Genomic DNA, 25,254 nt, shown 5'->3' with positions numbered 1-25,254 from the left:
AATAAAATAAAACCTACATACAGCAACAGTGTTTTGTGTTGTGTAGGCTCCTATTCGTTATGTTCAAATGGCTTTAGATACCTATTAGGTTCATAAATTACCATATAGCGTATATTCAACACAAAAAACAGTGACAATTTGTTGTTGACAAAGGACAGCTGGACATATAAAGGGCCCCAATACCTTCAGGAGCTTAGGGCATGGGTAGGCAAACTAAGGCCTGGGGGCCGAATCTGGCCCAATTGTCTTCTAAATCCAGCCCGTGGATGGTCCGGGAATCAGCATGTTTTTACATGAGTAGAATGTGTCCTTTTATTTAAAATGCATCTCTGGGTTATTTGTGGGGCATAGGAATTGGTTCATATTTTTTTCAAAATATAGTCCGGCCCCCCACAATGTCTGAGGGACAGTGGACCAGCCCCCTGCTGAAAATGTTTGCTGACCTCTGGCTTGGGGCCTCCTCAAACCTAAATCCAGCTCTGGGTGAAGCAAGTGCTATTCTACATGTGAATCCATTGCTTTGCATGTGACTTCTAATGCACAGTGGCACACTCATTCCAAGGAGGAAAGGGCACAGGGAAGCCTAAGGCGAGGACTGAATTGTAATACAAAGCCCCACCCTGTTTTACAATGGGCTCCCCTTGCTGGTGGTAGGGGTAAGCTCTCAGTGCTGGCAAGCACAACATGGTGAATTGTGATGGAGCCCTGGATTGAAGGCTGTATAAACGACAACAAGCAACCGTCTTCTAAAAATTAAGCAGTCCAGAAAAGCAGCCAGTTAGGTGCAGTAAGGAGCTCTTTCCATGCATGCTTTCTCTGATATAGGTCTTACTGTGTTCAATGGGACTTAGTGTGGTTTTAGGATTGAAGCCTCAGAAGCTAAAACTTCTGTTATCCTCACACTGTAGTAAGACACAGTTAAAAGAACACCCACCACTGGTACGGAGCTCAAAAGGGGGAAACAAAGCTTTGCTTCAGGCTAAAACGATTCTTGAAAAGCTGTGGTCTATTGCTCTCCCCTGCTGATACATGTTAGATACTGCTTAGGTACTGGACCATGCTGCTGTTGCTTTGGAAACAACAATCCCAGGTGCTTGGCTCTGGGTTTTGACTTAGGATTGTATCTCAGTTGAGTGAGCATCTCTTTAACTCAGTTCCTGTAAAGCTGGACTTATAATATCCTACCTTACTTAAGGCACCAAATTCAGGTCTGATAAATGCACGACATGTTTAAAGTGAGATAATGCAAAGGGGTGAGGAAGGTGGGCAGGATCCTGTCATTTTTCTTAAAATCAGGAATCTAATATCTAAAACAGATTATTGCTGGGTGGGTTCAGATAAATGTATCGTGCTGTATGCTAGCTGAAGAACTAGCTGACCTCTTGCTGGCAAATAACTCTGGAATACAGAAGAGCTACTAAGTGGTTAGGGTGTTGTTTTTTATAAAGCAAATATTGCTGCTGAAGAAATTCAAATGCCAAAGGACCACAGGTAAAGCCGAGCTGTGAATATCTGTCCTATTTTAAAAGTAGGGCAAATCGTGTATGAGGAGAGTGAAATAGCTGCTGGCTTGAAACTCGGGGAAACTGAAGCTTTCCTGGTGCGACACTTCAGAGAGACCCAGGCAGAACAGAAGCCTTTTTCATTCCAGTTTCTGCTCTGACAACGAAGGAGGTAAGTTCTCATCTCCAGCTTTTGTTCAAGCAATTTAAATAAACTATTTAGGGAAAATATTTATTACATTTGTATATTGTCCACTCAGTCCTCCTGAGTGGTTTACATACACAATAAAGTACAGAATGCATTAAAAATTAGTTGTAAGGCAAGACACCATGCAACATTCCCCACCCCCCCTTAAAAACAGCATTAAACAAACCAGCATGAAACCAGCTCAGGAAAATGACAGCAACTGAAATTCAAATGCCTGGGGGGAAAAGGAGGTTTTCACCTGGTGCTTAAAAGACCATAGTATGGTTTTCATGTGAATGGGCTTCCCACTGGCGCTGGTTAGCCTATGTGAGAACAGGATGGTGGATTATACAGGCTTTGATCTGATCCAGCAGATTCTCATAAAAGTTTTGGAGAATTACCTCTTTTATAGAAATGAAATCAGTGTTCTACAGTCCAGTGCTTATACCCTATACATTAGAAGGTTCAGTGACTTCCTTGTACTAACTTATCAGGCATAGGATTGCAGTCTTAACCAGTCCTGCTTGTTGCTGTTAGGAACATCCCTTCTTTCTTGCTACATTGACTCTTAACTCGGCCATTTGGATGTCTCTGATGAGTCCACTATAAGATTATTGTGTTATGACAGAAGAATTTAAGAACATGCTTAACAACATTTTTCATTTAACTATATTAAATTTACCATTGCTCTCCCATTCTATTATTTTTTTCAGAAGTTGAAATGAAAACTTGTTAGATTGGGTTGATTACAAAAACGACCCATACCTTTTCCAAACAATGCTGCAATAACTTCCTACAGCTGAAGTCACCGAAAAGTAATTTCCACCAGACTTTGTAAAGATAGCCCATACATTATAATGAAATATTTTTAAGCTGTGTATGCAAAACCTTTATGTGCAGTGTGATCCTACACATGCCCATTTGGAACTGAAGCCTCCTTAAGTTCACTGGGGTTTACTCCTTTATAGGATTGCAACATTAGTGAATATACAGACAGCAAGCTTACATTGCTGTGGTGTTTTTATTTCCAAACTCTGAGGAGGATACAGCTAACGTATAATTGTATTTTCCCCACTGAACACTGCATGCTTCAGGAATCTATCTACAATGCTGAAAACCACAGAAGACTGAGCAACTTAATCCCACCCCACAGAATAGTCTTCACATGGCTTTCTCTCTCTCGTGTTCAATGAATGCATAGGAGGGAGCATGAGTCAACCTGCAGGCCATGCCCCATGTTATTGGTGACAAAGGACTCAGTGTGCATACAGCCATATACACATATATACAGCGTATAACATTTAAATAACAAGGAACCCTGATTAGTCCAGGGTGCTTGAACACAAGGTAGAACCGCACACATTTAGTATCCTTTCTAACCAACATGGTCACTGGAGGGGACCTGCTGTGTGGAGTGCCAGCAAGAGAGGGGTACGGCCCACAGTTGTGACCCTCCTTCCCTTCATCAAATACATGTGGAGGGTGTCATGTGAAGATCCCCTACAGCTTCTCATAATTCCTAAGTTTCTGGAGAACCTGCTCACAGTGACAATATTTGGCATCGAACTGTAACCCTAAGGAAAGGCCCAAAGGCAACTTTTGGTTCCTGGGTCTGAGTTTCCACAATCCTGTTCTATGCTCTTGTGGTGGCTCACGTTGGCTGATTTTGCCTCCCCTTAAGATTTTCATTTGCATATTATTTCTTTGTTGACTTGTTTTGATTAATCTGACATCTTTAGTTCCATTATTACATTGAAACAAATGTACATTCTTGACATTTAACTTGCTTTTAAAAAACTTTTTAAAGAATTAAGCAGTAAAAGTTAGATCTTTGTCTTACCTTCTAAGAAAGCAGGCAAGAGCTATACTGTAGGTGGAATAGTGTACCAAGTAACAGATTTTTGTACACTCTTTCTTACAGGTGGTATGCAGTCTACAGGAAAAGTAAATATATTGGTATATATAATGCACACATTTGAATAGATAAGGTAATTTGGGGGGGGGGTGACATCAAAAGGCTTCAGTCAAGCAGCGGAAAGGACTTCTGCTCTCACATTCGGACTTCCCCATTGTCTCTTCCTCTTTCTAGCCCCCTGCATGACTTCAAAATCTGTTATAGATGGTTATTGGTTGGGGTCCTCCATACCTTTTTGGGGAACACAGAGTTACAAGGGGGGGGGAGAGAAAGGGGAAGTCCCTTTGCGTGAACAGATGCCCATTTGTGTGATGTTGAATATCAACCTTTAATTTATGAGCTAGGTTTAGTCACACTATAAAGTTTGGGGATATGGCAACACACAAATTACAGTCCTGTAAATTGACAATGAACAAATCAGTTGACAGAAGGCTTCAGGTACCTCTGAACATAAGAGAAGGTGCCTACACTTCAAAGAAATACACTGGATGCATTCCAGAAAGGCCTGGAACTGTTTGCACCAGCTAACATCCAGAATCTAATTCCCTATGTTCAGCTATGCTATCAGTCTTCACTGTCTTCCATACATCTCTCGTTTGGCTGGTCTTATGAAACTCCCACCATTCCCCACCATAAAAAGATGAATTAGGCAACAACATGCCAATGATGTTAGGAACTCATACAAATGAACAAACGAAAGAAATGGCACAGCAGAGCAGTGGTTGCATCGTGGGGCCTACTTCATTCTCTGAAGTAGAACATGGGATGTTTTCATTTCACATGTACATCATTCACAATCCACTGATGGGATTCCACAGACAGAGTAGGTTCTTAACTGCCATGTTTCACGTCACAAACATCCTAAATGAAGTCTTACAAAAAAAATTCTCCCTTGAGAGGGAGGCAACAAAGCTTTTGTTTTGCCTGTCTGTGCTGCACTTTCGGTTAAAATTATATTCCATGTTAACTCAGAGGAGACGAGTATATGTGAGGGAGGTAGAAGTCCCAAATGTATCAAATCTACTCTTGAAGCACATTTAGGCACTGATTTTATTTTGAAGTCCAAGTTATGGTGGTCAAGAAGGCAACTCCTCCAGCTGAGAACTTGCCGGCTTGAAAAAAAGAGTTGCAATACATGGTGATTCACACACTGGTGGCCTCCTGATTCAGTTACAGTACAGTGGATGCTCGGGTTGTGAACACGATCTGTGCGGGAGGCACATTCGCAACCTGGAGCATTCGCAACCTGCAGCACCGCGTCTGCGCACATGCGGGTTGTGATTCGGTGCTTCTGCGCATGCGCAAAGCGCAATTTAGTGGTTTTGCGCATGCGCGAGTGCCGAAACCCAGAAGTAACCCGTTCCAGTACTTCCGGGTTCAGTGCGGTGTGCAACCCAAAAATGCACATCCTGAAGCATCTGTAACCCGAGGTATGACTGTACTTAAAGCTGTAATCATTGTAATATGTGGGGTTATACTTGAAGACAACATGGAAGCTTCATTTAGTGATGAGTCCATTGCCAGAATTGGGGTTGCCTGTGTTACATCTATTCTGAAAGTATCACATGGAATGCTTTTAATAGAAGATGGAGAAGAGGGGAGCAACTGCTTACCTGACCTCAGGTCGCCTGCATCTCTGCTGTATATTGTGACTGAGTGACTAAGGGGTGAAGCGGAGATGAGGCCAGTATGGTGGAGATGCTCTGAAGGTAGCACTGGCCTGATTCTGCAGATATGTTGGCACTGTACTGACCTTGCCAATGCTTCTTAAGAACCAAAAAATATATTGCTGGATTGAGCCAAAGGCCCATTTATTCCAGCATCCAGTGGCCATTCAGTTGCTCTTTACACTCTCCATCTCTACTCAATACGCAGCAGTGACTTTTCCTTAAGTGAAGGCTCATGCTTTGGAGCCTTCTGAAGCATAACAAAATCAAAACATACAGATAGACACATGTTTTCCAGGTATGTGGGTAGAAAAATTAAAGGAAATTAACAGGGTGTGTGTGTAGGTAAGGAATGTTTTACTGTCTCAAAAGAAAGACCCCAAGGTGAGAACACAAAAATAGGCAGCTGGCCTTCCACTTAAACAAATGATGTTTGCCTTACACAACCATGCAAATTTTATTGATTGTGAGGGTTGACATGCGACTTCCAAGCTCTATCACAAAACACTTAAACTCAAATAGGAGAAATTGTGATGGAATTGTGATTTCTTAGGGAGATTCACTTGATGTTTGAAGGTTTATGTCAATGAATTTAATGTTATTATCTGGCACAATTATGTAAGAACTCTACGTAGTATGATTTTCTGACCCAAGGGGTGGGTGGGTGCTTTAATATAATGCCTTGATGTGGTCACATACCTGGAGGAAAATTGTTTTGCTTCTCAAACATTCTGAAGAAAGTAGTATTTGAGAAGTAGTTTCTCTGAAAAGAAGTATTCTACTTTTTTTTTAAAGGGAACCCTCTCATTAAGGAAGAAGTGAGATCTTATTTCTCATTGCTGATTTCATAAATATATTAATTTTTTAAAGAAGCTAAAGACAACAGGCACAGACATCGAAATTAAGATAAATATGGTGAGTTGTTTGCTTTTGTCCAAATTTGCCACTTTCTATCAAGAACAACATACACTTCACTTATTCAAATGATAACACTATGAGTTATTTTGTCAAATAACCGTGAAATTCAACCAGTGAAACACATGAGAGAAAATGAACAATTTAAGAGAAGAAGTAACAGTGCCTCCAACAATTCTGCTCATTATAAACTGCTGGATTTATTTATTTCTAAACACAATCACATATGGAAAATACTTATAATGCAAACATGTAATAGCAAAGCAAAGCTGCTCAATGAGGAGAACATGCACATATCAGATGATAACAGTATTAGTGATTAGCGAGACTTTTAACGTTGTTAAAAGACAGGAAAAAGCTTTGGATTCCACCCACTTCAGCCTCCTGCCATAGAAAGCTCTTTGATATAGTGAAGGTTTCTGCAAGAGGGAGGTGATTTTCACTAATTCCCCCTTTGCCCCTTCTGAAAATCTGCTCTAGAGGACTGGCAAGAGAGTCTTTGGAACAGAGTGGGAAGTGCTTTGAGGGCAGGAGTGCAAGGGAAGGGGAAATATGTGAAAATCTCCTCCATCCCACTTCCATTTGTGAAAGCTTCTGTGGAAGCAAAGAGCCATATATGAATGGATTCATATTTGAATGCATCTCAACCAGCTGCCCACTGCATTTGTTAGTGAAGGGCTCAGTTCATGCCATTCACCAAGACTCACTGAGCATCACATGCAGGTAATGGTCCCCCACCATTCCACTTTGGTCAGTTCCATGGTGCACTGAATGGTCCCAATAACCTTCACTTACACTGTTTTTGGCCTTCAGTAAATCACTGCCAGAAGATCAATTAGGAAACATATTATTAGAAACCCCTTATTACCTTATAACTACTGGTGTTTGAGGTTGTAGGGAGGAAAAAATGCTTGAAGATGGAACAATATATAATGAGGTGATCTTGCATATCATTTGTTGCAACCTCATATACCCCTTTATCAGTGCTTTACCTGAGGCACGTATGTCATTAAAACATGTTGCCTCTCTTACGTTTATGAAATGCACCAATTGTGAGGTCTGCTTGCACTATAAATATGGTTTTTTGTGTGTGTTAAACGTTAAACTCTTAGCAACAAAATAACAAAGTCAATTGCTAGCTTTTTATTATTGTTTTTGGTCACCCAACAATCTATTGTTTTGAGGTACATGAATCTCCTGTGGGGATAGATACAGACCATGGATATAAAACCCCATCTTATCATTAAATAAAGGAACACATTGTAAAATCCCACCAAACACCTCACAGCAACAACCTTTGTTAAACCAAAGATAGCTCTTAAAGAACATTTCATGCCTAAATTAAGTATGCAAGTCATCAGGCTCTGTTTCAGAGTAATATACATTGAAATGATTTGGGATTATGCCAGAATAGTATTTCGTGTGCTCCATCTCACAGGTTGCAACTACGTAGCTGGAGCTATTTCAGACCTCAATCAGCACGTTTTAGTTTTCGATATATGAGCCCTTTCAAGGCTTCCTCCACATGGATGGCAAATGCGTGAAGGAAGGGGAGCCTGTGACATCACAAGCAATGCTTGTGAATTTGGGGACCTTGGTTGTGTGGACTACCTGTGCACAGATTCAACTGGCACTTGGATTTATATATCTGGTGGTCCTGAAGGCAAGGTGTTTCTCCTGCCTCCTCTAAAGTTTCGCTGTAACCACAGAGCAGGTCCAAAAAAGAGCAGCACTGAAATTACACACACCTTTCAAGTTCTAAAGATAATTGCATTTGGCGCTGCAAATAAAGCAAAGTGGGATAAATGAGATTTCATCCCCTTTTGCAACTTTTGTGTATTCTGTAATTAAGATATGAAGGGGGGGGGAGAAGAAGAAACAATAACATAGATGGGCCTGCTTGTGACAGACTGGTGATTACTGTGCATCTGCAAGAAAAAAATCGCATAGGTGTACGAAACAAGATACTTCCAACATGTTTTATTGAGAGTTTAATTAATTTTAAGTGTCACTCTGAAACGATAGCTTATTGACTCACATACAGATTGGCTGTTGGCAATTTCATAGGGAATTACACCCTAGGATCCAAAGGGCGAGAAGATGAATGAAGAATGATAACCGTGTTTTACTTGTGGGGTCGTAAGAAACAATGCAGGCTTCCGGCATCATGAGATATCAGATCTCTCTGCACTAGTGCTGGTAAGTGGCAGCGACAACAACTTCTCCATTCATGCTTTTAATTTGATTTAGAATTTGTTTTAACTGGGCAAGGGACAATAAGTAGCTCCTGATAAAATTCTAGACTATTATGAGTTTTTAAAACCAAAATGTAAATTTAGAGGCTCCCTCGGTTGCCAAGGCCACATTTCACTAAGGCCACATTTTGGCTTGCTAGATAGAACAATCCCCCATTATCCTTTTTTACTTGGCTGCACTATCCCAAGGTCAATTTCTGGGGATGGGGGGCAGAAAGGGTGGGAACTTCCGTTGTGCAAACAGCACTTCTGCAGACAGGACTCATTAGTTGAATCCCACCCAGTTGGTTGTATCCATTGCTAGTCCTACTCAGAGAAGACCCACTGAAATTAATGGGCCTGAATTAATCAAATCCCTTAATTTCAATGGCTGGCATTAGCACTGGATATAACCCAATGTCTCTGAAAGTCAAGGTGTAAACATAAGAATTTTATGTGTGATTGCCAATCACATTTAAGCCAAGCCGACAGTGGAATTTGCTGCCAAGGAGTGTGGTGGAGTCTCCTTCTTTGGAGGTCTTTAAGCAGAGGCTTGACAACCATATGTCAGGAGTGCTCTGATGGGGTTTCCTGCTTGGCAGGGGGTTGGACTCGATGGCCCTTGTGGTCTCTTCCAACTCTATGATTCTATGATTCTAAGCCCATAAGGCTGCCTTATGATTTTGATTGTTTTTTGAATTAGCAGGAGAATGCCTTTAATCTCCTTAACTGGTAAGGAAGTTGGGACACTCCATAGGACACAAAAGCCTTTCTGCAAGGCACTGAAAGAAGTTGCCTGAAGTTGACTCTGTTATATGACACTTCAATTGTTGTTGACAAATGTGAAGTTTGAGTTTATAGACTCTTCTAAGGAAGACAACCATATCTACTAAAATGTTTTCTAATATAATTTGCATCAAATTTGCATGTGTGTATAACATTCAAGTTAACATGAGCCCTCAGGTTATTATTAGGGCTGTCAGTCAAAATGGTTAATCAATCATCTGCTTTTTAATCGATCTATTTAAATAAATTTGCAAATTTTCAAACAGTTTGTTTCTGAGGATATTAAAGGAAGAATGTCATTTCTCTTGATGCAAAAAACCCCAGATTGTGCCGCTCATTCCTAGAATGTGCTACTCACTGAAAGAGCAAAATGTCACTGCTTCATTCAGAAATTTTGAATATACCATATTCCATATAACAACACAGAACCAGAACGGTTTCTAAATGAACAAATACAAATCCTGTCAGTATTGAAGTAACACTGATTTTAACTAAGCACTATCTATAGCTTGTGTTTCTTTCCCATACTTGTACTATGGAACACCAAATAACATCTACTTTAGAGGACAAATCAATCAAAATAAATCTTTTTAAATTTCTCTTTCCTCACATTTGGCACAGAGATTGTGTTGCCTGTGAGTGCTTTAGTCTCAAGTTCTGAGAACCGCATGAGATAATAATAATAATAATAATAATAATAATAATAATAATAATAATAATAATAATAATAATATCTTTTTTAAAAAATGTGATTTATGTCTGTAATCCTACTTTTCAGTACTGGATATAAGCATGGAGAAAATGCCTCCACAGAGATTAACAGATGTGTGAATTAGCCAAGTAAGTCAGACACAGAAAGGAGAGGAACCACCAGACAGATGTCCTGCCTCTCCATTTAAGACCTTCAGTCATATAGGGCAGGTGTGAATGAGGGCACAGCATTGGGGTCAATTATGAAAGAAAACTGCTATACTTGGAAGCCTATTCCTAAAAGAGAAGGTGAGGCAAGGAGGAATAAATGCTTGTGGTTTTCAAGAGTAGCGCAGAGGGTCGCTCTCAGTGGGAAGAGCCAAAGAGCAATGGAGAAAGAATAAATGTCATAAAAAGAGCTTCCCACAGAGATGAGATACCTTTAGATATCTGTGTATAATCTTCAAAATAGGAGACCAGAACTTATGAAGGCACTTCTCAACAGGACCCCTAGCATAGCACCGGCAGAGAAAGCAACAAGTTTGAGATTACTTACTGTTTGGGTCTACATTTTCACAGAGTTCTGTTTTTGCTTCCCCATTTGGTCTGTCGCTAGTTTTGTGTGACAGTCGCGACGACATGGTTGCTGCTGTCACTACTGCCTTAAAGCTGCGCTTCCGCTTCTGGACGTTTAGTTCAGGGTGGAAGATGATGATGTACACTTTCGGCATATAAAGCATCCCCAGGGCCACTGAAGCACTTAAATTCATGGATATTGTAAGTGTGGTGGTTTGTATGTAGACCTAGGAGAAAGAACACACGAGGACACTGTTGAATAACGATTGAGAAATGGACAACAGCACCTTAAAAAGGAGGTGCCTCTGAAATAACTTGAAACAGGGTGGACTACAAGATAGTTTGTTTTCCTTGCTCTGAATTTTGCAGTAGCGGTTCACCATAGAAAAAGTGCTGCTGCTCCATCATTCTGTTCCCACAGTAACTGTAGGAAGCCAATAAGCAGGACATCAGTGCTTACTCTTACCATTTGGGTTTTCCAGTAGCTCTTTTCCTACCTTTGATATTGGAAGCAGTATATAGCCAGCAGAACTAGTAACCATTAGTGGCCTTTTCTCCCATGAATTTATCTAAATTGCTGTTAAAGCTATCCAAGATGGCATACATCACTCAGTCTTGTGCTAGTGAATTTCATGGTTTAACTATGCACTGAGTGAAGAAATACTTCCATTGTCTGCCCTCAATCTTCTTGTCATTCAGCTTCGGTGGATGATCCCTACCCACATTTTCACACCGTATGAAAACCAAATAAACAAGGCTCTGTCAAGTTTGCAAATACTTTTGCAGTAAAACCAAATATTTCTAGGTTAGAAATCTCATATGATCTTATGTATAAACACAATGTAAATCTCATTATATCAAACAGAACTTAACTCTCAGGTAAGTCTACAAAATTGGTGTTTTTCATCATAAAATATGATCATGTACATAATTCCCTTCACTGAACTATTTCTGACAGAGCTTATTGTCTCCTGGAATAAAGATGAAGACATGGAGTTGTGTAAGTCATCTCAGTCCAACAAGGGGACTGCATGCTGAGTCCTGGGTGCTGGAATATAACAGGCAAATTTCCCAGAACCAACTCAATATTTATGAGCTTCCTTGGCAAGCTTTTTGGAAAAATACATCTTGTTTGGGAGACTTCTCTCCCAGTTTGCAACATTGGCTCAGTCTTTTCGGTTTTGCTTCCAGTTTTGTTCTTGTCAAACCACACCTCTATTTTTCCAGGAGTTTTCAACTGCCTTAAAAAAATTAATCTATTAGTGTCCTGGACACTAACCATAGCTTAGCTGTGCAAAGTTCTTAAAACTGATTTTAACACTCAAGGGCAGGGGTTGGCAAACTACAGCCTGCGGGCCGGATACTGCCTGAGGAAGCTCCTGCAGCCAATAGGAAGCTGCAGATGTCGCCTCCGCCCCCACCATGGCTCCGAAAGCCAGTGGGGAAAGAGCGGCGGGCGTGTGTGCATGCGTACGCGTGTGCGCTCTCTCTCGTGCTCCCGTGCGTGGGCGATCCAGCCCACTGGTGGAAAAGTTTGCTGACCCCTGCTGAAGGGGGAAGTATCCTAGCTAGTCCACAGAGCACAATTCAAAGAAACCCCTAGGCTTTGAAGTTCTGTAATCCCAGGTATTACTTGACCAAACTGTGGGAGGCAGTGGAAGACAGGAGTGCCTGGCGTGCTCTGGTCCATGGGATAACGAAGAGTCGGACACGACTAAACAACAACAATCCCAGGTATTGTCTGACTAAGCTCCAACGAACAAAAACTTAGGCAGAGTTTCTTTGTAAAGTCTACACTACAGCCAACACCACTGGTACCTTAAGATCCTCACCACAACTCATCCCGGTTCCACTTACATGGGTTGTGCGAATGTATGTTTCAAGCATACTTTTCCATTTTTCTTATCAGGGATGTAGCTAGCTGCTCTTCCTCCCAACACAAAGATACCAACATTATCTTCTTATGCATTTTTACTAGGACGGACATCCCACTAGGATGGGGGATTCTTCCTCCAAGGATTTCAGGCAACTACCCAAGTAGCATGTTAGGCTAAGTACAGGAGCGCTGGTATGATGAAGCAGCAGAGGGGCAGAGCTGGCCTTTAAACATCAGTTTTCATGTCACTTATTTGAATGATGAAAGAGGTAGAGCAGGGTAGTGGTGAGGTCAGTACTGTGTAGGGCATCAGAGGAGCCAATCCACTGCTTCTGCTGGTGCATCTGTGAATTCTCAAACTTGCCGCCATCCTGAACAAGCCCTGCACTATCCCAGGGAGTGGCAGTGATATTCCTGCGTCCCTACTTCTACTGTCCCTGCCTGAGAGATAATGGCTGTCCAACGGCTTTATAGCTTAGTAGGGATTTGAAACTTGGTCCTCCTAAAGGTAAAGGGACCCCTGACTGTTAGGTCCAGTCGTGGATGACTCTGGGGTTGCGGCGCTCATCTCGCTTTACTGGCCAAGGGAGCCGGTGTTTTCTGCAGACAGCTTCCGGGTCATGTAGCCAGCATGACAACACCGCTTCTGGTGAACCAGAGCAGTGCACAGAAATGCCGTTTACCTTCCTGCCGGAGTGGTACCTGTTTATCTATTTGCACTTTGATGTGCTTTCGAACCGCTAGGTTGGCAGGCGCAGGGACTGAGCAACAGGAGCTCACCCCGTCATGGGGATTCAAACCGCCGACCTTCTGATTGGCAAGCCCTAGGCTCTGTGGTTTAGACCACAGCGCCACCCACGTCCCTTGGTCCTCCTAGTTAAGGCCTAGGTTTTTTAAAAAATGTTGACTGAAAAAGAGGGAAATTACCATTCTTCTCAGGTACTCTCTAGTGTAAGTCAAGAATAAAATCCCCTTATTTTCATGCTATTCAGACTCAAAGGTTCCTCTCATTTCTAAAAAAGACTGATTGCTCTAGGTCTAGTAAACCAGTCAGGCACTAAAGCATGATTTTAGCTTCTTGGACAATTACTCCCATCAAATAGGATAAATCTACTTATATGCTGAGAGTTAAGTGCCTGAATGGGTGACCCACCTGTACATGTGTACAGTGGAAAGGATGAAGAATTGCTAATTCATGTTACAGAGCCTTTAAGAAGCCTCGCAAGCCTCAATCAATTTATTTAGTAGCTTAATCAACTAATGCTTTAATTGCAGATTAAATGTTGCCCCATAATTATTCAGAGGGTGTGCTGAGATTAAAGGGCAGCCTGCCATTCAGCTTGCAACAGTATGGGAGCTTACTCTTCCCTGTGCCAAATTTCATGAAAAGGGTAACTTACAGAGGACCTTCCCTGAAATTGGTAGCCAAAGCTAGCAGACAATTTGTATTTTAGTTTGAGTCCATGGCAGCTCTCAGTGGGTATCAGATCTGAAACTCCACACTGACAAAGGACCTAAAAGGCTCCTTTATAGAAATGTCTTCCTTGCCTCTTCACCACTACTGTGCATCATTAAAACAATTCTGCTGGATGTCCTGTTTCCCAGTGACCAATGAGCTGCCCATGGAAAGCTCACAAGTGAGAAGAGAGAGCAATAGCCCTCTCCTAGTGTTGCTCTGCAGAGTGTAGACATCATGACTTGTAGCAATTGCTAGACTTATCCTCCATGCCTAATCCTCAACTGAAGAAGTTCCATCCCTACATTTTGTAGCAGCAAAATCCATTTGTCAACAAGGCACTATGCAAAGAAGTCTTCCTTTTGTCTTTCAAAACCTGCTTCTGTTGTGCATGAAATGTACACCTGGCTAGGGAAAGATGGCTAGGGATGGATGGATGAGCCAGCCCATTTCTTCCTCTGTCTCTTGCAAAGGAGCATATAATTGTAGAGCTGGTCATCTAGTCCAGCCCCCTGCAGTGCAGGAATCTCAACTGAAGCATCCCTGGACAGATGGCCATCCAACCTCTGTTTAAAAACCTCCACTGAAGGTGAGTTTATCATCTTCCAAGGAGGTTTTCACATGTGTTTCCTCATAAATCCATTTCATCCTACTTTCCACATTAATACGCATTCCTTTTTTTAAAATCCAGATAAAATTTCTCACTAAATACATATTTAAATATGCATTTTAAAACTTATATTCCCTCAAAATGCACATTTGGGGGGGAAAATACACTTCTTTTTTAAAAAATGTTTGATACAGTTTTGGGCTGAGAGATGTTTCACAATATTCAGAAACGTGCAACATCCCGTGGACAGCTTTGTTCTGATCAACACATTTGTTCAGGAGCAGCAACAATTCAGAATTTCAATCTGCCCCCCCCAAAAAAAGTTACATCAACCTGAAATCAAGAACACATCAAACTTTGCTAAAGTACATTAGCAACAAGAACACCCTCAGGATATCATTTGAATGCAAAGGTACCTAGGTTTGATCATTTACTTTACATAAAATATTTCAGTTTGAATTTCCATGTGTGCCACAATCTCATGTTCTCCATGCAAATGACACAAAATTACCTTAAAATGCTGCAAATAGCCTTTAAAGTGCAGCGATATTAACTAGAAAACTTCGAACAGCACATATGGCACCAAATAGACAATTTTAATGGCTAAGGGGCTGTTGCATCCTCTAATGACTTATGGATCAGGTCCTTGTGGGGTTGTACTATGAAATGCCACAGTTTGGACATCATATTTTATTTAGCGACTACCACTCTTTCACCATAAAAGCCTATAAAGAGAAAGACAATTGGGCTGTAAATACGTTACTGCAGGGTCACACTTGACAATTGCCTCCCTCTAAGAACAAATTACTTTTTGTACTAACACTTTTAAAAGAAGCATCATTCAATAGATGATTTCATAGTTTTTTCTGTATCAATTGAGATGTTCTGTGTCTCTCTGCTAGCGAGAAGTGGGTAGCTGAAATGACTTGTGTTTTTATTATGGGGCTTTACTACTGAGTCGAATCAAAAGGAATGGTTATTTTCATCATCATTATTTCTTTTAATGAAACAAATCTTCACAAGGCCATTTAAAAATAAACTCAAATTTCAATCATAAAAATATTCACAAGGCAATAGAATGTCTGGATCGTCATAAAGCAACTGTTAGTAAATGGCCCCGTGATGGAAGAAGAGGTAACAGCTGTTTTTGTCCTATAATACATACTCTTTACACAACTAGTGGTTTGTCATGTACTGTTGAAGATTTCACCATCTACCTACATCTCTTACTTAATCAGGCACTGAGGAGAGGCATTGCATTCCACAGGACCGACTTCTGAACAGACTACACTGTTAGTTATCTGAGAAAGGTCTAATATCACATAGCAAAACAACCACTTAAGAAGGATATTGACAAGCTGGAACAAGGAAGGCAACCAAGATGATCAAGTGTCTGGAAACCAAGCCTTATGAGGAACGCTTGAAGGAGCTGGGTATGTTTAGCTGGGAAAATAGGAAACTGAGAGGAGATACGATAGCCACCTTCCAATATCTCAAGAGATGTCACATGGAAGATGGAGCAATCTTGTTTTCTCCAAATTCGGAGGGTAGGACCTGAACCAATGGCTTCAAGTGACAAGAAAGGAGATTTTGACCAAACATCAGGAAGAACTTTCTGATGGTAAGAGCTGGTCAACAGTGGAATTGACTCCCTCGGAAGTGGGTGGACTCTCCTTCCTTGGAGGTTTTCAAGCAAAGATTGGCTGGCCACCTGCCATGGATACTTTAGCTGAGATACCTGCATGGCAGAGGGTTGGAGAAGATGACCCTTAGGATCCCTTCCAACGTTCTATGCTTCTATGAACTTGCTTGAAATCTCCACAATAATGCCCTTTCGTATCTTCACTCTCTCTTCATAGTTCTAGCTCCGGGTACATAACCCTTAGCTTAAACATGTGTTTTCTTTACACGCTCTACCTACAAACACCGATCTGCATAAGAATAGCCAGTTAGATCAGGCCAGTGGCCCATTTAGCCCAGCATCCTGTTTTCAGAGTGGCCAACCATCAAAGGAGGCAGAGTATAGCCATCAAGGTTGGTAAGAGTCAATTCCTTAGTTTAACTATGTGCTGTGTGAAGAAATGCTTTTTTTCTTCTGCCCTGAATCTTCCAACATGCAGTTTCATTGGGTGCCCACGAGTTCCAGTGTTATGACAGAAAAACTTTTATTTATCCTCCTTCTCTACATCATGTATACAGTGGTACCTCAGGTTAAGAACTTAATTTGTTCTGGAGGCCCATTCTTAACCAGAAACTGTTCTTAACCTGAAGCACCACTTTAGCTAATGGGGCCTCCTGCTGCCGCTGTGCCACTGCTGCACGATTTCTGTTCTCATCCTGAAGCAAAGTTCTTAACCTGAAGAACTATTTCTGGGTTAGTGGAGTGTGTAACCTGAAGCGTATGTAACCTGAAGCGTATGTAACCCGAGGTACCACTGTAATTTTATTCACTTCTACCGTGTGCTTGCATTTCTTTTCACTCTAACTTAATTCCAGGACAAGACATTTCCCCCCATTTCTTTTACAATATTGCAGTGCATCACCATATGTACAATAGCCTGTGAGTATATAGGTCCAGTCTGAATACACGCATCTCAGGCCCATTCACTTCATCCTCTCAATATATTAGTTAGAAAGAGAGAAGCAGACAGAAAAGAGGGCAAGAATTCTGCTTGCTTTTGTTCTTTCTGTCATTGTTTCTGCATTTCTGAATAGGAAGAAATAATGCTTAAATTAATTGGTACTACAAGTTTAATATCGGGGAATAACAAGGGATAGTGAATGTGGTATGAAGATTTTTTTTAAAAAAACAAACACAAACCAACCAACCAACCAGTCATCGCTTTCAGTGACATCTTGGTGCTTGTTTCTGTTTTACACGTTGTACATCTACTTAGCACAAGGCACATCCCAAGGGAAAGACCTATCACTGTCTACATGAAATAGCATAAGGCTGGTTTTTTTAAAAAACAACAACAACATGCAGTTTCTGTTGCACTTGGTTTTGCAGTACCAGATGGAGACTACAGGCTCACCTCCATGCCTAGACAACCCTGTCATGTTCATTCCATATGTTTTAGAACTGTTTAGAACTTGTTTTCATCTCGATACCTGAGGCAGCAGAAAAAAGAGATTGGAAAGAAAATATTCACTTGTGTGACATGTACTGGGGGGAGGCAGGGAGGGAATCTTTCATCCAGATTTTTCTAATTCCAATCTGTCATAATTCTGAATTTATGTTTTATCGTCCAGCTGTCCATTTCATAAAACTTTGCCCTTTGTTTTCTCACATGAATGGCAGAACATATAATGGGAGGTTAAAACATTAGGGTGAAATCCAACTGTCATACTCTGAGGAAGCCATTTAATTAAATATTTTCTTGAATATTTAATACTTAAATAAATACTTGAATTTACTTAAGCACACTGATTTCCATAGATTTACTCTGACTAACAGTGGATACCGCCCTATTTCTTTAAAGTAAACTGATTTAATTTCAACAGCACTTGTTTGGGAGATTAGTTCCTGGAACAATTAATGTTCCTCCACAGCTTTGGTTTACACTGTTATGGCATGACCATATTACTAGATTTGGAAGATGAATTTCCAGTCGGCAATGATGAACCACAAATCCTTGCTTTTCTACAATCCAAATCTTTCTTAAATTGGGATTCTGTAGTTGGAACGAAGTAGCAAAAAGCCAAGCTTTTTATGGCTCTGCAAGTAAACGCTTCTCACTAGTGATGAATCCTGTTCATGTCCCATTCACATAAATGGACTGGCAAGTCTCTTCTATCCAATGTCCATGCGGTAGTTTTGGTGGAGGAAAAATCCTTGTGAAATCTTCATGCTTTTAGCAGTTTTAAACTGTTAAAAATGTGGGACTGCTTCTAGTTGTTTGGAGTAGGTAAAAAGCATTTTATACAACATTGTCTGTAAATGGAGGTATATGATAAAATAGCACCCCTTCCTGGGTAATTGTGGGTGGGTGGGGAGAGATGCCTGTCTCCATATATTTATGAGGGCATCTGGCAATTAGCTAGTGACCCCACCATGGCCTGTTTGGGGGGCTGCCTATTTGGGTCAAAACAGGGCCTCTGTGGTACTCCTACACACTGGCAGAGATCTGTAGAGAGGGGCCCACGCTTCATTCTAGCTCCTGCAGCTTGAGAAATAGCATTTGCAAGGGTAGGATTTTCTGAATGCTAAGTTAATCCACATATTATCTTGGTTACTGAGCTGATTCTGTTCTCTTCAAAATGAGACGTTTTACAAACTGGGTACATAAAGCATGTATGTGGCTTGTCTCTTTACACAAACATGGGACAAAAAATGGTTACTCTTTTTAGAGATTTAGAAATATATGTTCTTTTTTGTGTTGGGTTTCAAGAATATGATTTCATTTAACCCTGTTATTTTTACCCAAAGTTGCTTCAGACTGTATATCTCTGATGATATACAGTGTTAATGTATTTTTTTTGTTTTCTAGCAAAATAAGACACTCGCACACACAAGAGCAAACGAGTTGCCAGAAATGGAAATATTAAACACCTATTTAACATGTTGACAACAGCTACATTTTCGTGGGTAATTTAACAGTGAAAATTCAAAAGGTGCAAGTGTAGGAGGTTGAGGGGGAAAACAACAATTCTACAGGGTCCTGGAGCACCCCACAATGACTTTATATTGTCAAGCCTATCATCACTTTTCTCTGTTTCATCCAAATCCACAATAACGATTCAAAATCCTTTCACTACACAGGAAGCCCCCCACTGAGCTCACATTCCAAGGCAGCGCACATGTCAGTGAAATCACGTATAACTGAAACCCATTGAAAAAGCCCTTTTAATTATATTTCAGTGATGTTTCTGGGTTACTTCTGGGTTTGGAGTGATGCCCATATACACAGTCGCACACATACTGAATGTATGTAAACGGGGAGACAGCTATCTGCAACTATAAATAGGCAATTCATTACCAAAAACAAAATATTCTTGTACTGCAAACCATAATGCATTTCCATCTGCATCTGAGGATGATAATAGGTAGCAATTATGGCATTTGCATATTTTTTCTTCAAACACAGAATTTAGCATTTCCATTTGTGGGAGTTTTTACACTGCAAGCGTTTAACACACACCTCTTGGCCTACAAGAGGTGTAGGTTTTTTTAAGGGCAATTGAACTGCAAAGTAATGCTATGCTGATTGCTATGTCTTCGGTGTAGCTCACTAAGTTTTACCAGTGACTAATGATGGCACCCAGGGGACATTTGATAAACAAATGATAGTAGTTATGATGATTGCAGCTATTACTGTACAAAATAACAAGGCATGCAAATAGCCTCTCTGAAGTTTCCATAGGAATGTCAGAGTATCATTTGCACCATCTGACTGTCAAATCAGTGCTTTGTAATTAAACAAAAGGTGATATTCTCTGTAGGGACAAGAAAATGATGAGAAGCTATTTCCACTACATTTGCTGTTTAACACATGGTAATACTGCATGTCCAGTGTCAGACATACTGATTTGCTCTTAAGTGAAAGAGGGATTGTACTAGCATGCTAAGTTACATGATTAAAAAATATAATAGAGTTGTCCAAGTGGGAACAAAATAGATGTTGGTTTATAAACTACTGGTACATTTCAAGCCTGATGCTGTACATAGTCATGTTCACAGAGGATGGTTGCACTTTCTTCTCAGTGCCTTTTTTCTAGACAAATAGGTGCCAGTACTCACCATGAAGGTGTTACAGTAAGTGCCACTTTTTAACAATAACAAAGAGGTGTAGGTACTGCATATTCTTGAGTACCCCCTGAAAAAAGCTCTGGTTCTTCTGATGTTAGATTTGCTAGTCTCTTCTTCTCACTCCTAGTGTAGTGGGTTGAGATTTACCCATACAATTTTGTTTAAAAATGGGTGGAGAACCCATTTTCAACCAAAGGGTGGTATTTCTGCATGTGAAACTTTCTAGGTTCACATGCAAGAGGCAAACCTTTGTATGGATGTACAACACAGTAGGCCACTGAAGAACCAGATGTCCTACATTCTGTGCCTCATATCACTCCATCCTTTGTCAGGGCAAGCAAGAGATGGTATCATAAATAAAGAACATATTCTAGCCAGCAAAAGTGCTCAAGGAGGGCACAGCATAGGGGTTGCAAAGGGTATGGGAACAGAACAAAGAGGCCTGCATTTGGCCCCTGGCTTGATGCTTCCTATCCTTGACATAGCAGGTGGTTACACTACTGATCTTTTAGATTTTCAAGCCTCTTTTTCAAGCTCCAAGTGAAAGTAGTTTTTCTTGAAAGTTATGAGCTTTGTAGTAAACTAAGCATAGGTAGGGATTAGATTCACACCTTTTTCGTGTTAGCAAACCTTGCAGGTGTCAGTATATGGAAACATCACCGCTGCAGAAAGCCAGTTTGTTGACATCACATGATGCGCCTATCTGTGGGAAAGAAGAATTTCCCAGGACCTTCACAGGCTGGATAAGTCTCTGTGAAGAGTGTAATCTGAAACCTTCCATTTGCGCATGTTCAGGAAGTTTGTCAGACTTGCTAGAAGAACTGAACTGAAAGGACGTGTTTTTCTCTAGTGCTGTAATGTCAGAAATAAACATCATGTAAATAGATTTCTGACTTATTTTCTTTCCCCTGCGGAAGCAGGAGAGAGGGGTTGTGCATTTTACCCACTCTTGGGGAAATGTCGCCTATCAAAATCTCCCTGGTCTGTCTGGATATCAGCCAGAGGAGGTTACCGGTAAGCAAGCTCCGAGGACAGTGAGAGGGGCCAGCCTCTATGGAGGGGGCTTGCAAACCAACAGCAGGTTGGGTGAATTAGATTGGAACAATCACTTACAGTTACTGGAGTTCAAAGGCTTTATACATGCAGGAACTATTTACAGGATGAACAGAGATAAAATGAGAGATAAGTAGCTGACAATTTGTCTGGAGAGAACAATAAAAATGTCTCAGCTTTTAGGAGTGGAGTTAACTCAGACAAAGAGTTACAAGTAAGTGTTATCTAGATTGCAAGACAAACATTGCCGTCATGTGGTTTAAATGAACTTATGTGTTAGCAGGAAGTTTTTAGTTAGGTGGATTTACTCCATGAGATTATTGTTTATCTACAGACTAGAAACTTCCCACTGCCACTATGGTTATCTGCACTCTCAACTTCATTTATAAAAGGTAGTGACAATTTTCCAAGCATATACCTAATATAATATAGATTCTATGAAGCCATATCAGTCTGCAGTATTTCTACTATGGCCAAGCTTCCTAAACTTTGATTTAAAAATTGTCCTCTCTGGAGCAGAACCAGGTTGTGAAGCCAAGATAGATCAAAGGGCAAAGCCTGCAAGAATGTAGCAGGCCACAGTGCAAGCAGAAATAGAGCTTGGTTTCTCAGTGATAAAGTAGGGTTCATGGATGACCAGGGTGGAATCTGTTGGGAAATGAGAAGAGTCTTATAAACCTTGTGTTGGGGTTAGCATATTTTGGGAGGGCTCTGAAATTTACTGGCTTTTTAGATCCCAGTGCAAGTTACCTGCCAGATAAAAAGGAAAAGGAGCCAAAACAGTACAGTATGTAATGACTGGTTGGCAAACTTTGTATGGGTGTGGAGAACTAGGACAGCTCACTTTGGGGAACATGCTGCTGAGACAGATTTGGACTGAATTAACAGCTTGAATGACCAAGGAAAACACTTTGTAGTAGAATCTACTAAGTAGATGCTTTCAAACAGATCTGGTTCTACTTATGTAGGGTGGACACTGCTTCCTCCTTCTCAAACAAGATGTAAAGCTGTTTTCAAAGGGCTTCCAAGCAGCCCAGCACTGTGTCTTGTAGTTCTGACAATAGGGATTTCAACGCATAGCATCACCTGACCACACAATGACATCAGGCAACTGACAGATGAGTTTCTCTACCCACCTGTCAAAGTTTAGCTCACCAAGGGGTGAGGAAATAATGATCTGTTCCACTGGCTAGAACAGTTTGCCCACCCCTGTGTTTATGTAATTATTTTCTTCATTCAAATCAATGCTGATAACTCCCACACACCCATGTTCACATGCACACACAAAATACAAAAATTCATGTTGCATTCTGTATGAACAGAATAACCAAGCTAATATTTTGTTAAAAAATCAATAGTTTAAAATAACACTGTAAATTGTCTATACTTATTAAAGTCAGAGCAAAAAAGACCTGATTCTCATATCAAACTTGTAAGTTTAGATTGGTTCCTTTGAGGTTCTGGAATGCTTCCAGAATAAACCAGTCATGAGATCAGAAGATGCCCCTGGTTCTGGAGTAATCATATCAAAAATACAATTTGCAATCCATAGGCCCTTCTAATATAGATGGCTCCTTCATCCATTAGGGATTTCAACATGCAATGTATTAATCACTCTAGCTGATAAATTTCACCTAGTATGCTGAAATTGGAGGTGCATTTATGGCTCAGGTAATTAATTAGCTGTCAGATTGGTCTAAGCAGGACTAAAAGGTGATGAAGGCAGACAGCCATTTTTTAACACTAAAATTGAAATTCCCTTTCTCATGAATATGTATGATTTCTTAGTCTGGTAAAATGTGTCTGTCATAAGACTCCTTATGGAGGATTTTAAAACATCTAACAAGAAGTCATCTGCCTAGGGCTATTCCACAAATTATGCAGAGCAGACACCTGTTTGTCTACTTTTGACAGTCTGAAAGAGGTGTGATGAAGTTTATAAGTGAATTAGTGTTCTATTAATTTCATGAACTGATCTCTTTGCATCAAATTGTTCCCTGTGGTGGAACGGCTCTGGTGTACCATGAAACTCTACAAGAGTCTGCATTTAATTTAAAGGGCTTTGAAAATGAGTTGGGGGTCTGGCTCACATAATACACTGTTGTTCACTTGAATATTTTTTACAGTCCCTGAGTATGTACTTACATGACAGAGTGAACTAGGAAATTCCAAAGGCTACTTCACACAGCATATATCCTTGTGAGGTTACTTCAGGATGTGCATGGCTGCCAAACTATACTCATTTGTGGGGACTAGTTTCTCAATGTGAGTGCATGTTAGGGATTATATGTGAGTTGAGTGGTTAGTGTGCCTAACATCTGGCCATTGTGCATATTCACCAGGCCTCATGGAAAATGTGCACATAATCTGTCCTTGGATAGGGAACTGTGCATATTTCTTGGCCGGTAAACATAATCTCCAACAGCTCTTGGGGAATGTGTATCTATGAACTACATTAGCTAGCAAATATGGATAATCCCCCAAAGGCTTTGGGAACAGGTATATCTTGGCTGTGTTTTGCTCATTCTGTAGGCAATGTGCACATTCTCCAGTCATTATGCAGAGTCTCCAAGGAACATGCCCCCCATCACTATTTCAGAAGTGTTCAATCTGCACCTCCTGGGCTGCTTCTGGCCCACTGCTTATCTTACATGGCCTACGACATGACCTCCCACTGACGGCTCCCCTCCATCTGCCAACATTTCCTTCTCTATGGTTGGTAAAAAGAGGCATCTTATTATCTGGAAGGGAGAAAACTTATGTTTCAATCTCTTTCCTGCCTTATCTTTTCACAAGGACTATTATTATTTGACAATGACTCACTTTTCAGCACCATATTTAAACAAGATTTTGAGGAGTAGGGTTAGATTTGTGAGAATTGACAGCTGACCCACATAGGGCTTCTGGAGATACTGTACATCTGTTTCCCACAATATTTTTAGACATCAAACTAAGATGTCTCTTTTTCTTCAAACCTGTGAAGACAGCCGATATAAAGAGTCATCTTTTCACTGCTGAATTTGTTTCATAATGTTTCTGGTTTTCTAATTTCTACATGTTATTGATATGCTGCATTTGTTTACTGCGCTGGGAACCTTCAGGTTAGACAGTGAGTAATAAAACTAACAACTTAACAACAACAATGCAAGAGAATGTACAGAATGCTAGCCGCAAGGGTTCTGCACCTGTTTTACAAACCAATGCCTAAAAATTGACTGTCATGCAATGCACGTACATCATGAATGTATGAAGTTGCCTTACACCCAGTCAAATCAATGGGCTGACCTGACCAGAATTAACTTTTCTGACTGGAACAGTTCTCCAAGGCCTGAAGACTTTATCAATCTTCCATTCCATGGTGATGCCAGGGATTGAACTGGCATCCGATGCTAGTAAACCGTGTGCTACTGTCTACCTTTCATGCTACTTTTATGATAGTTGTGCCCTACAGTGGGCAGAGTGAGGCAGGTGCTCCAAGTGGCAGATACTAGAGGGAGGTGGAGAAGGAATGGTAGTGAGGGCAAGAGTTGTGTGCCACACAGTCTGTCCCACAACCCCAAAGCTATACATCTGCCTTCAGATGTGGTGAGGGATGCTGTCCTTGTCAGGAGCTTGTCCTACTCTCAAGTATGACCCTGGCAGAGACACATGCCCGACTGGAATGTTCTCTCCCTCCTGGTTGATCGTTTGGGAGCCCCAACATCACAGCGACCGATGCCAACAGACACCGGCACACTTAAGAGATCCACAGAGTCTTCACAGCTTTCGTGATAGATCTCAGCATTTTGGCTAATCTACTTTATTTACATATAAACACACACGGAGCACTGCAACATGGCTCCCTCTCTCTCTAGCATCAGACAGTAAAAGGCAAAAGAACAAAGGACAATAGTCCCACTTCATGGAACACAGTAACACAGACATACTGTCTCCATCACTTCCCACTCTGTGGAGTAACAACATATACCGTCTTGTGAAAGACAACAATCCCATCACTGCAATCACGGAGCAGGAATTCTAACAGTCCTGTTGCCAGTG

At 40.9% G+C, this 25,254-nt stretch overlaps 1 protein-coding gene across 2 annotated transcripts in view; it reads right to left on the bottom strand.

Annotated features, from left to right (window-relative positions):
- The window catches only part of GRM7 (glutamate metabotropic receptor 7), a 461,862-nt gene that overhangs the window by 23,296 nt on the left and 413,312 nt on the right, over positions 1–25,254 (bottom strand). The window contains exons 9-10 of one of the 2 annotated variants that reach the window (XM_081184049.1): positions 10,453–10,699; positions 3,530–3,622 (exon numbers count right to left, since the gene is read on the bottom strand). In XM_081184049.1, the coding sequence (XP_081040175.1) occupies positions 3,552–3,622; positions 10,453–10,699 (318 nt within the window). In that variant the 3' untranslated portion in view covers positions 3,530–3,551. The remainder of the gene's footprint in view (positions 1–3,529; positions 3,623–10,452; positions 10,700–25,254) is intronic. The other variant, XM_081184050.1, reaches the window with a different exon arrangement.

This window comes from Podarcis bocagei, assembly GCF_964188305.1.
Source record: "Podarcis bocagei genome assembly, chromosome: 2".
Lineage (NCBI taxonomy): Eukaryota > Metazoa > Chordata > Lepidosauria > Squamata > Lacertidae > Podarcis > Podarcis bocagei.
The sequence above is the reverse complement of the archived record's forward strand: the minus strand, read 5'-3'. Positions and strand labels throughout refer to the sequence as shown.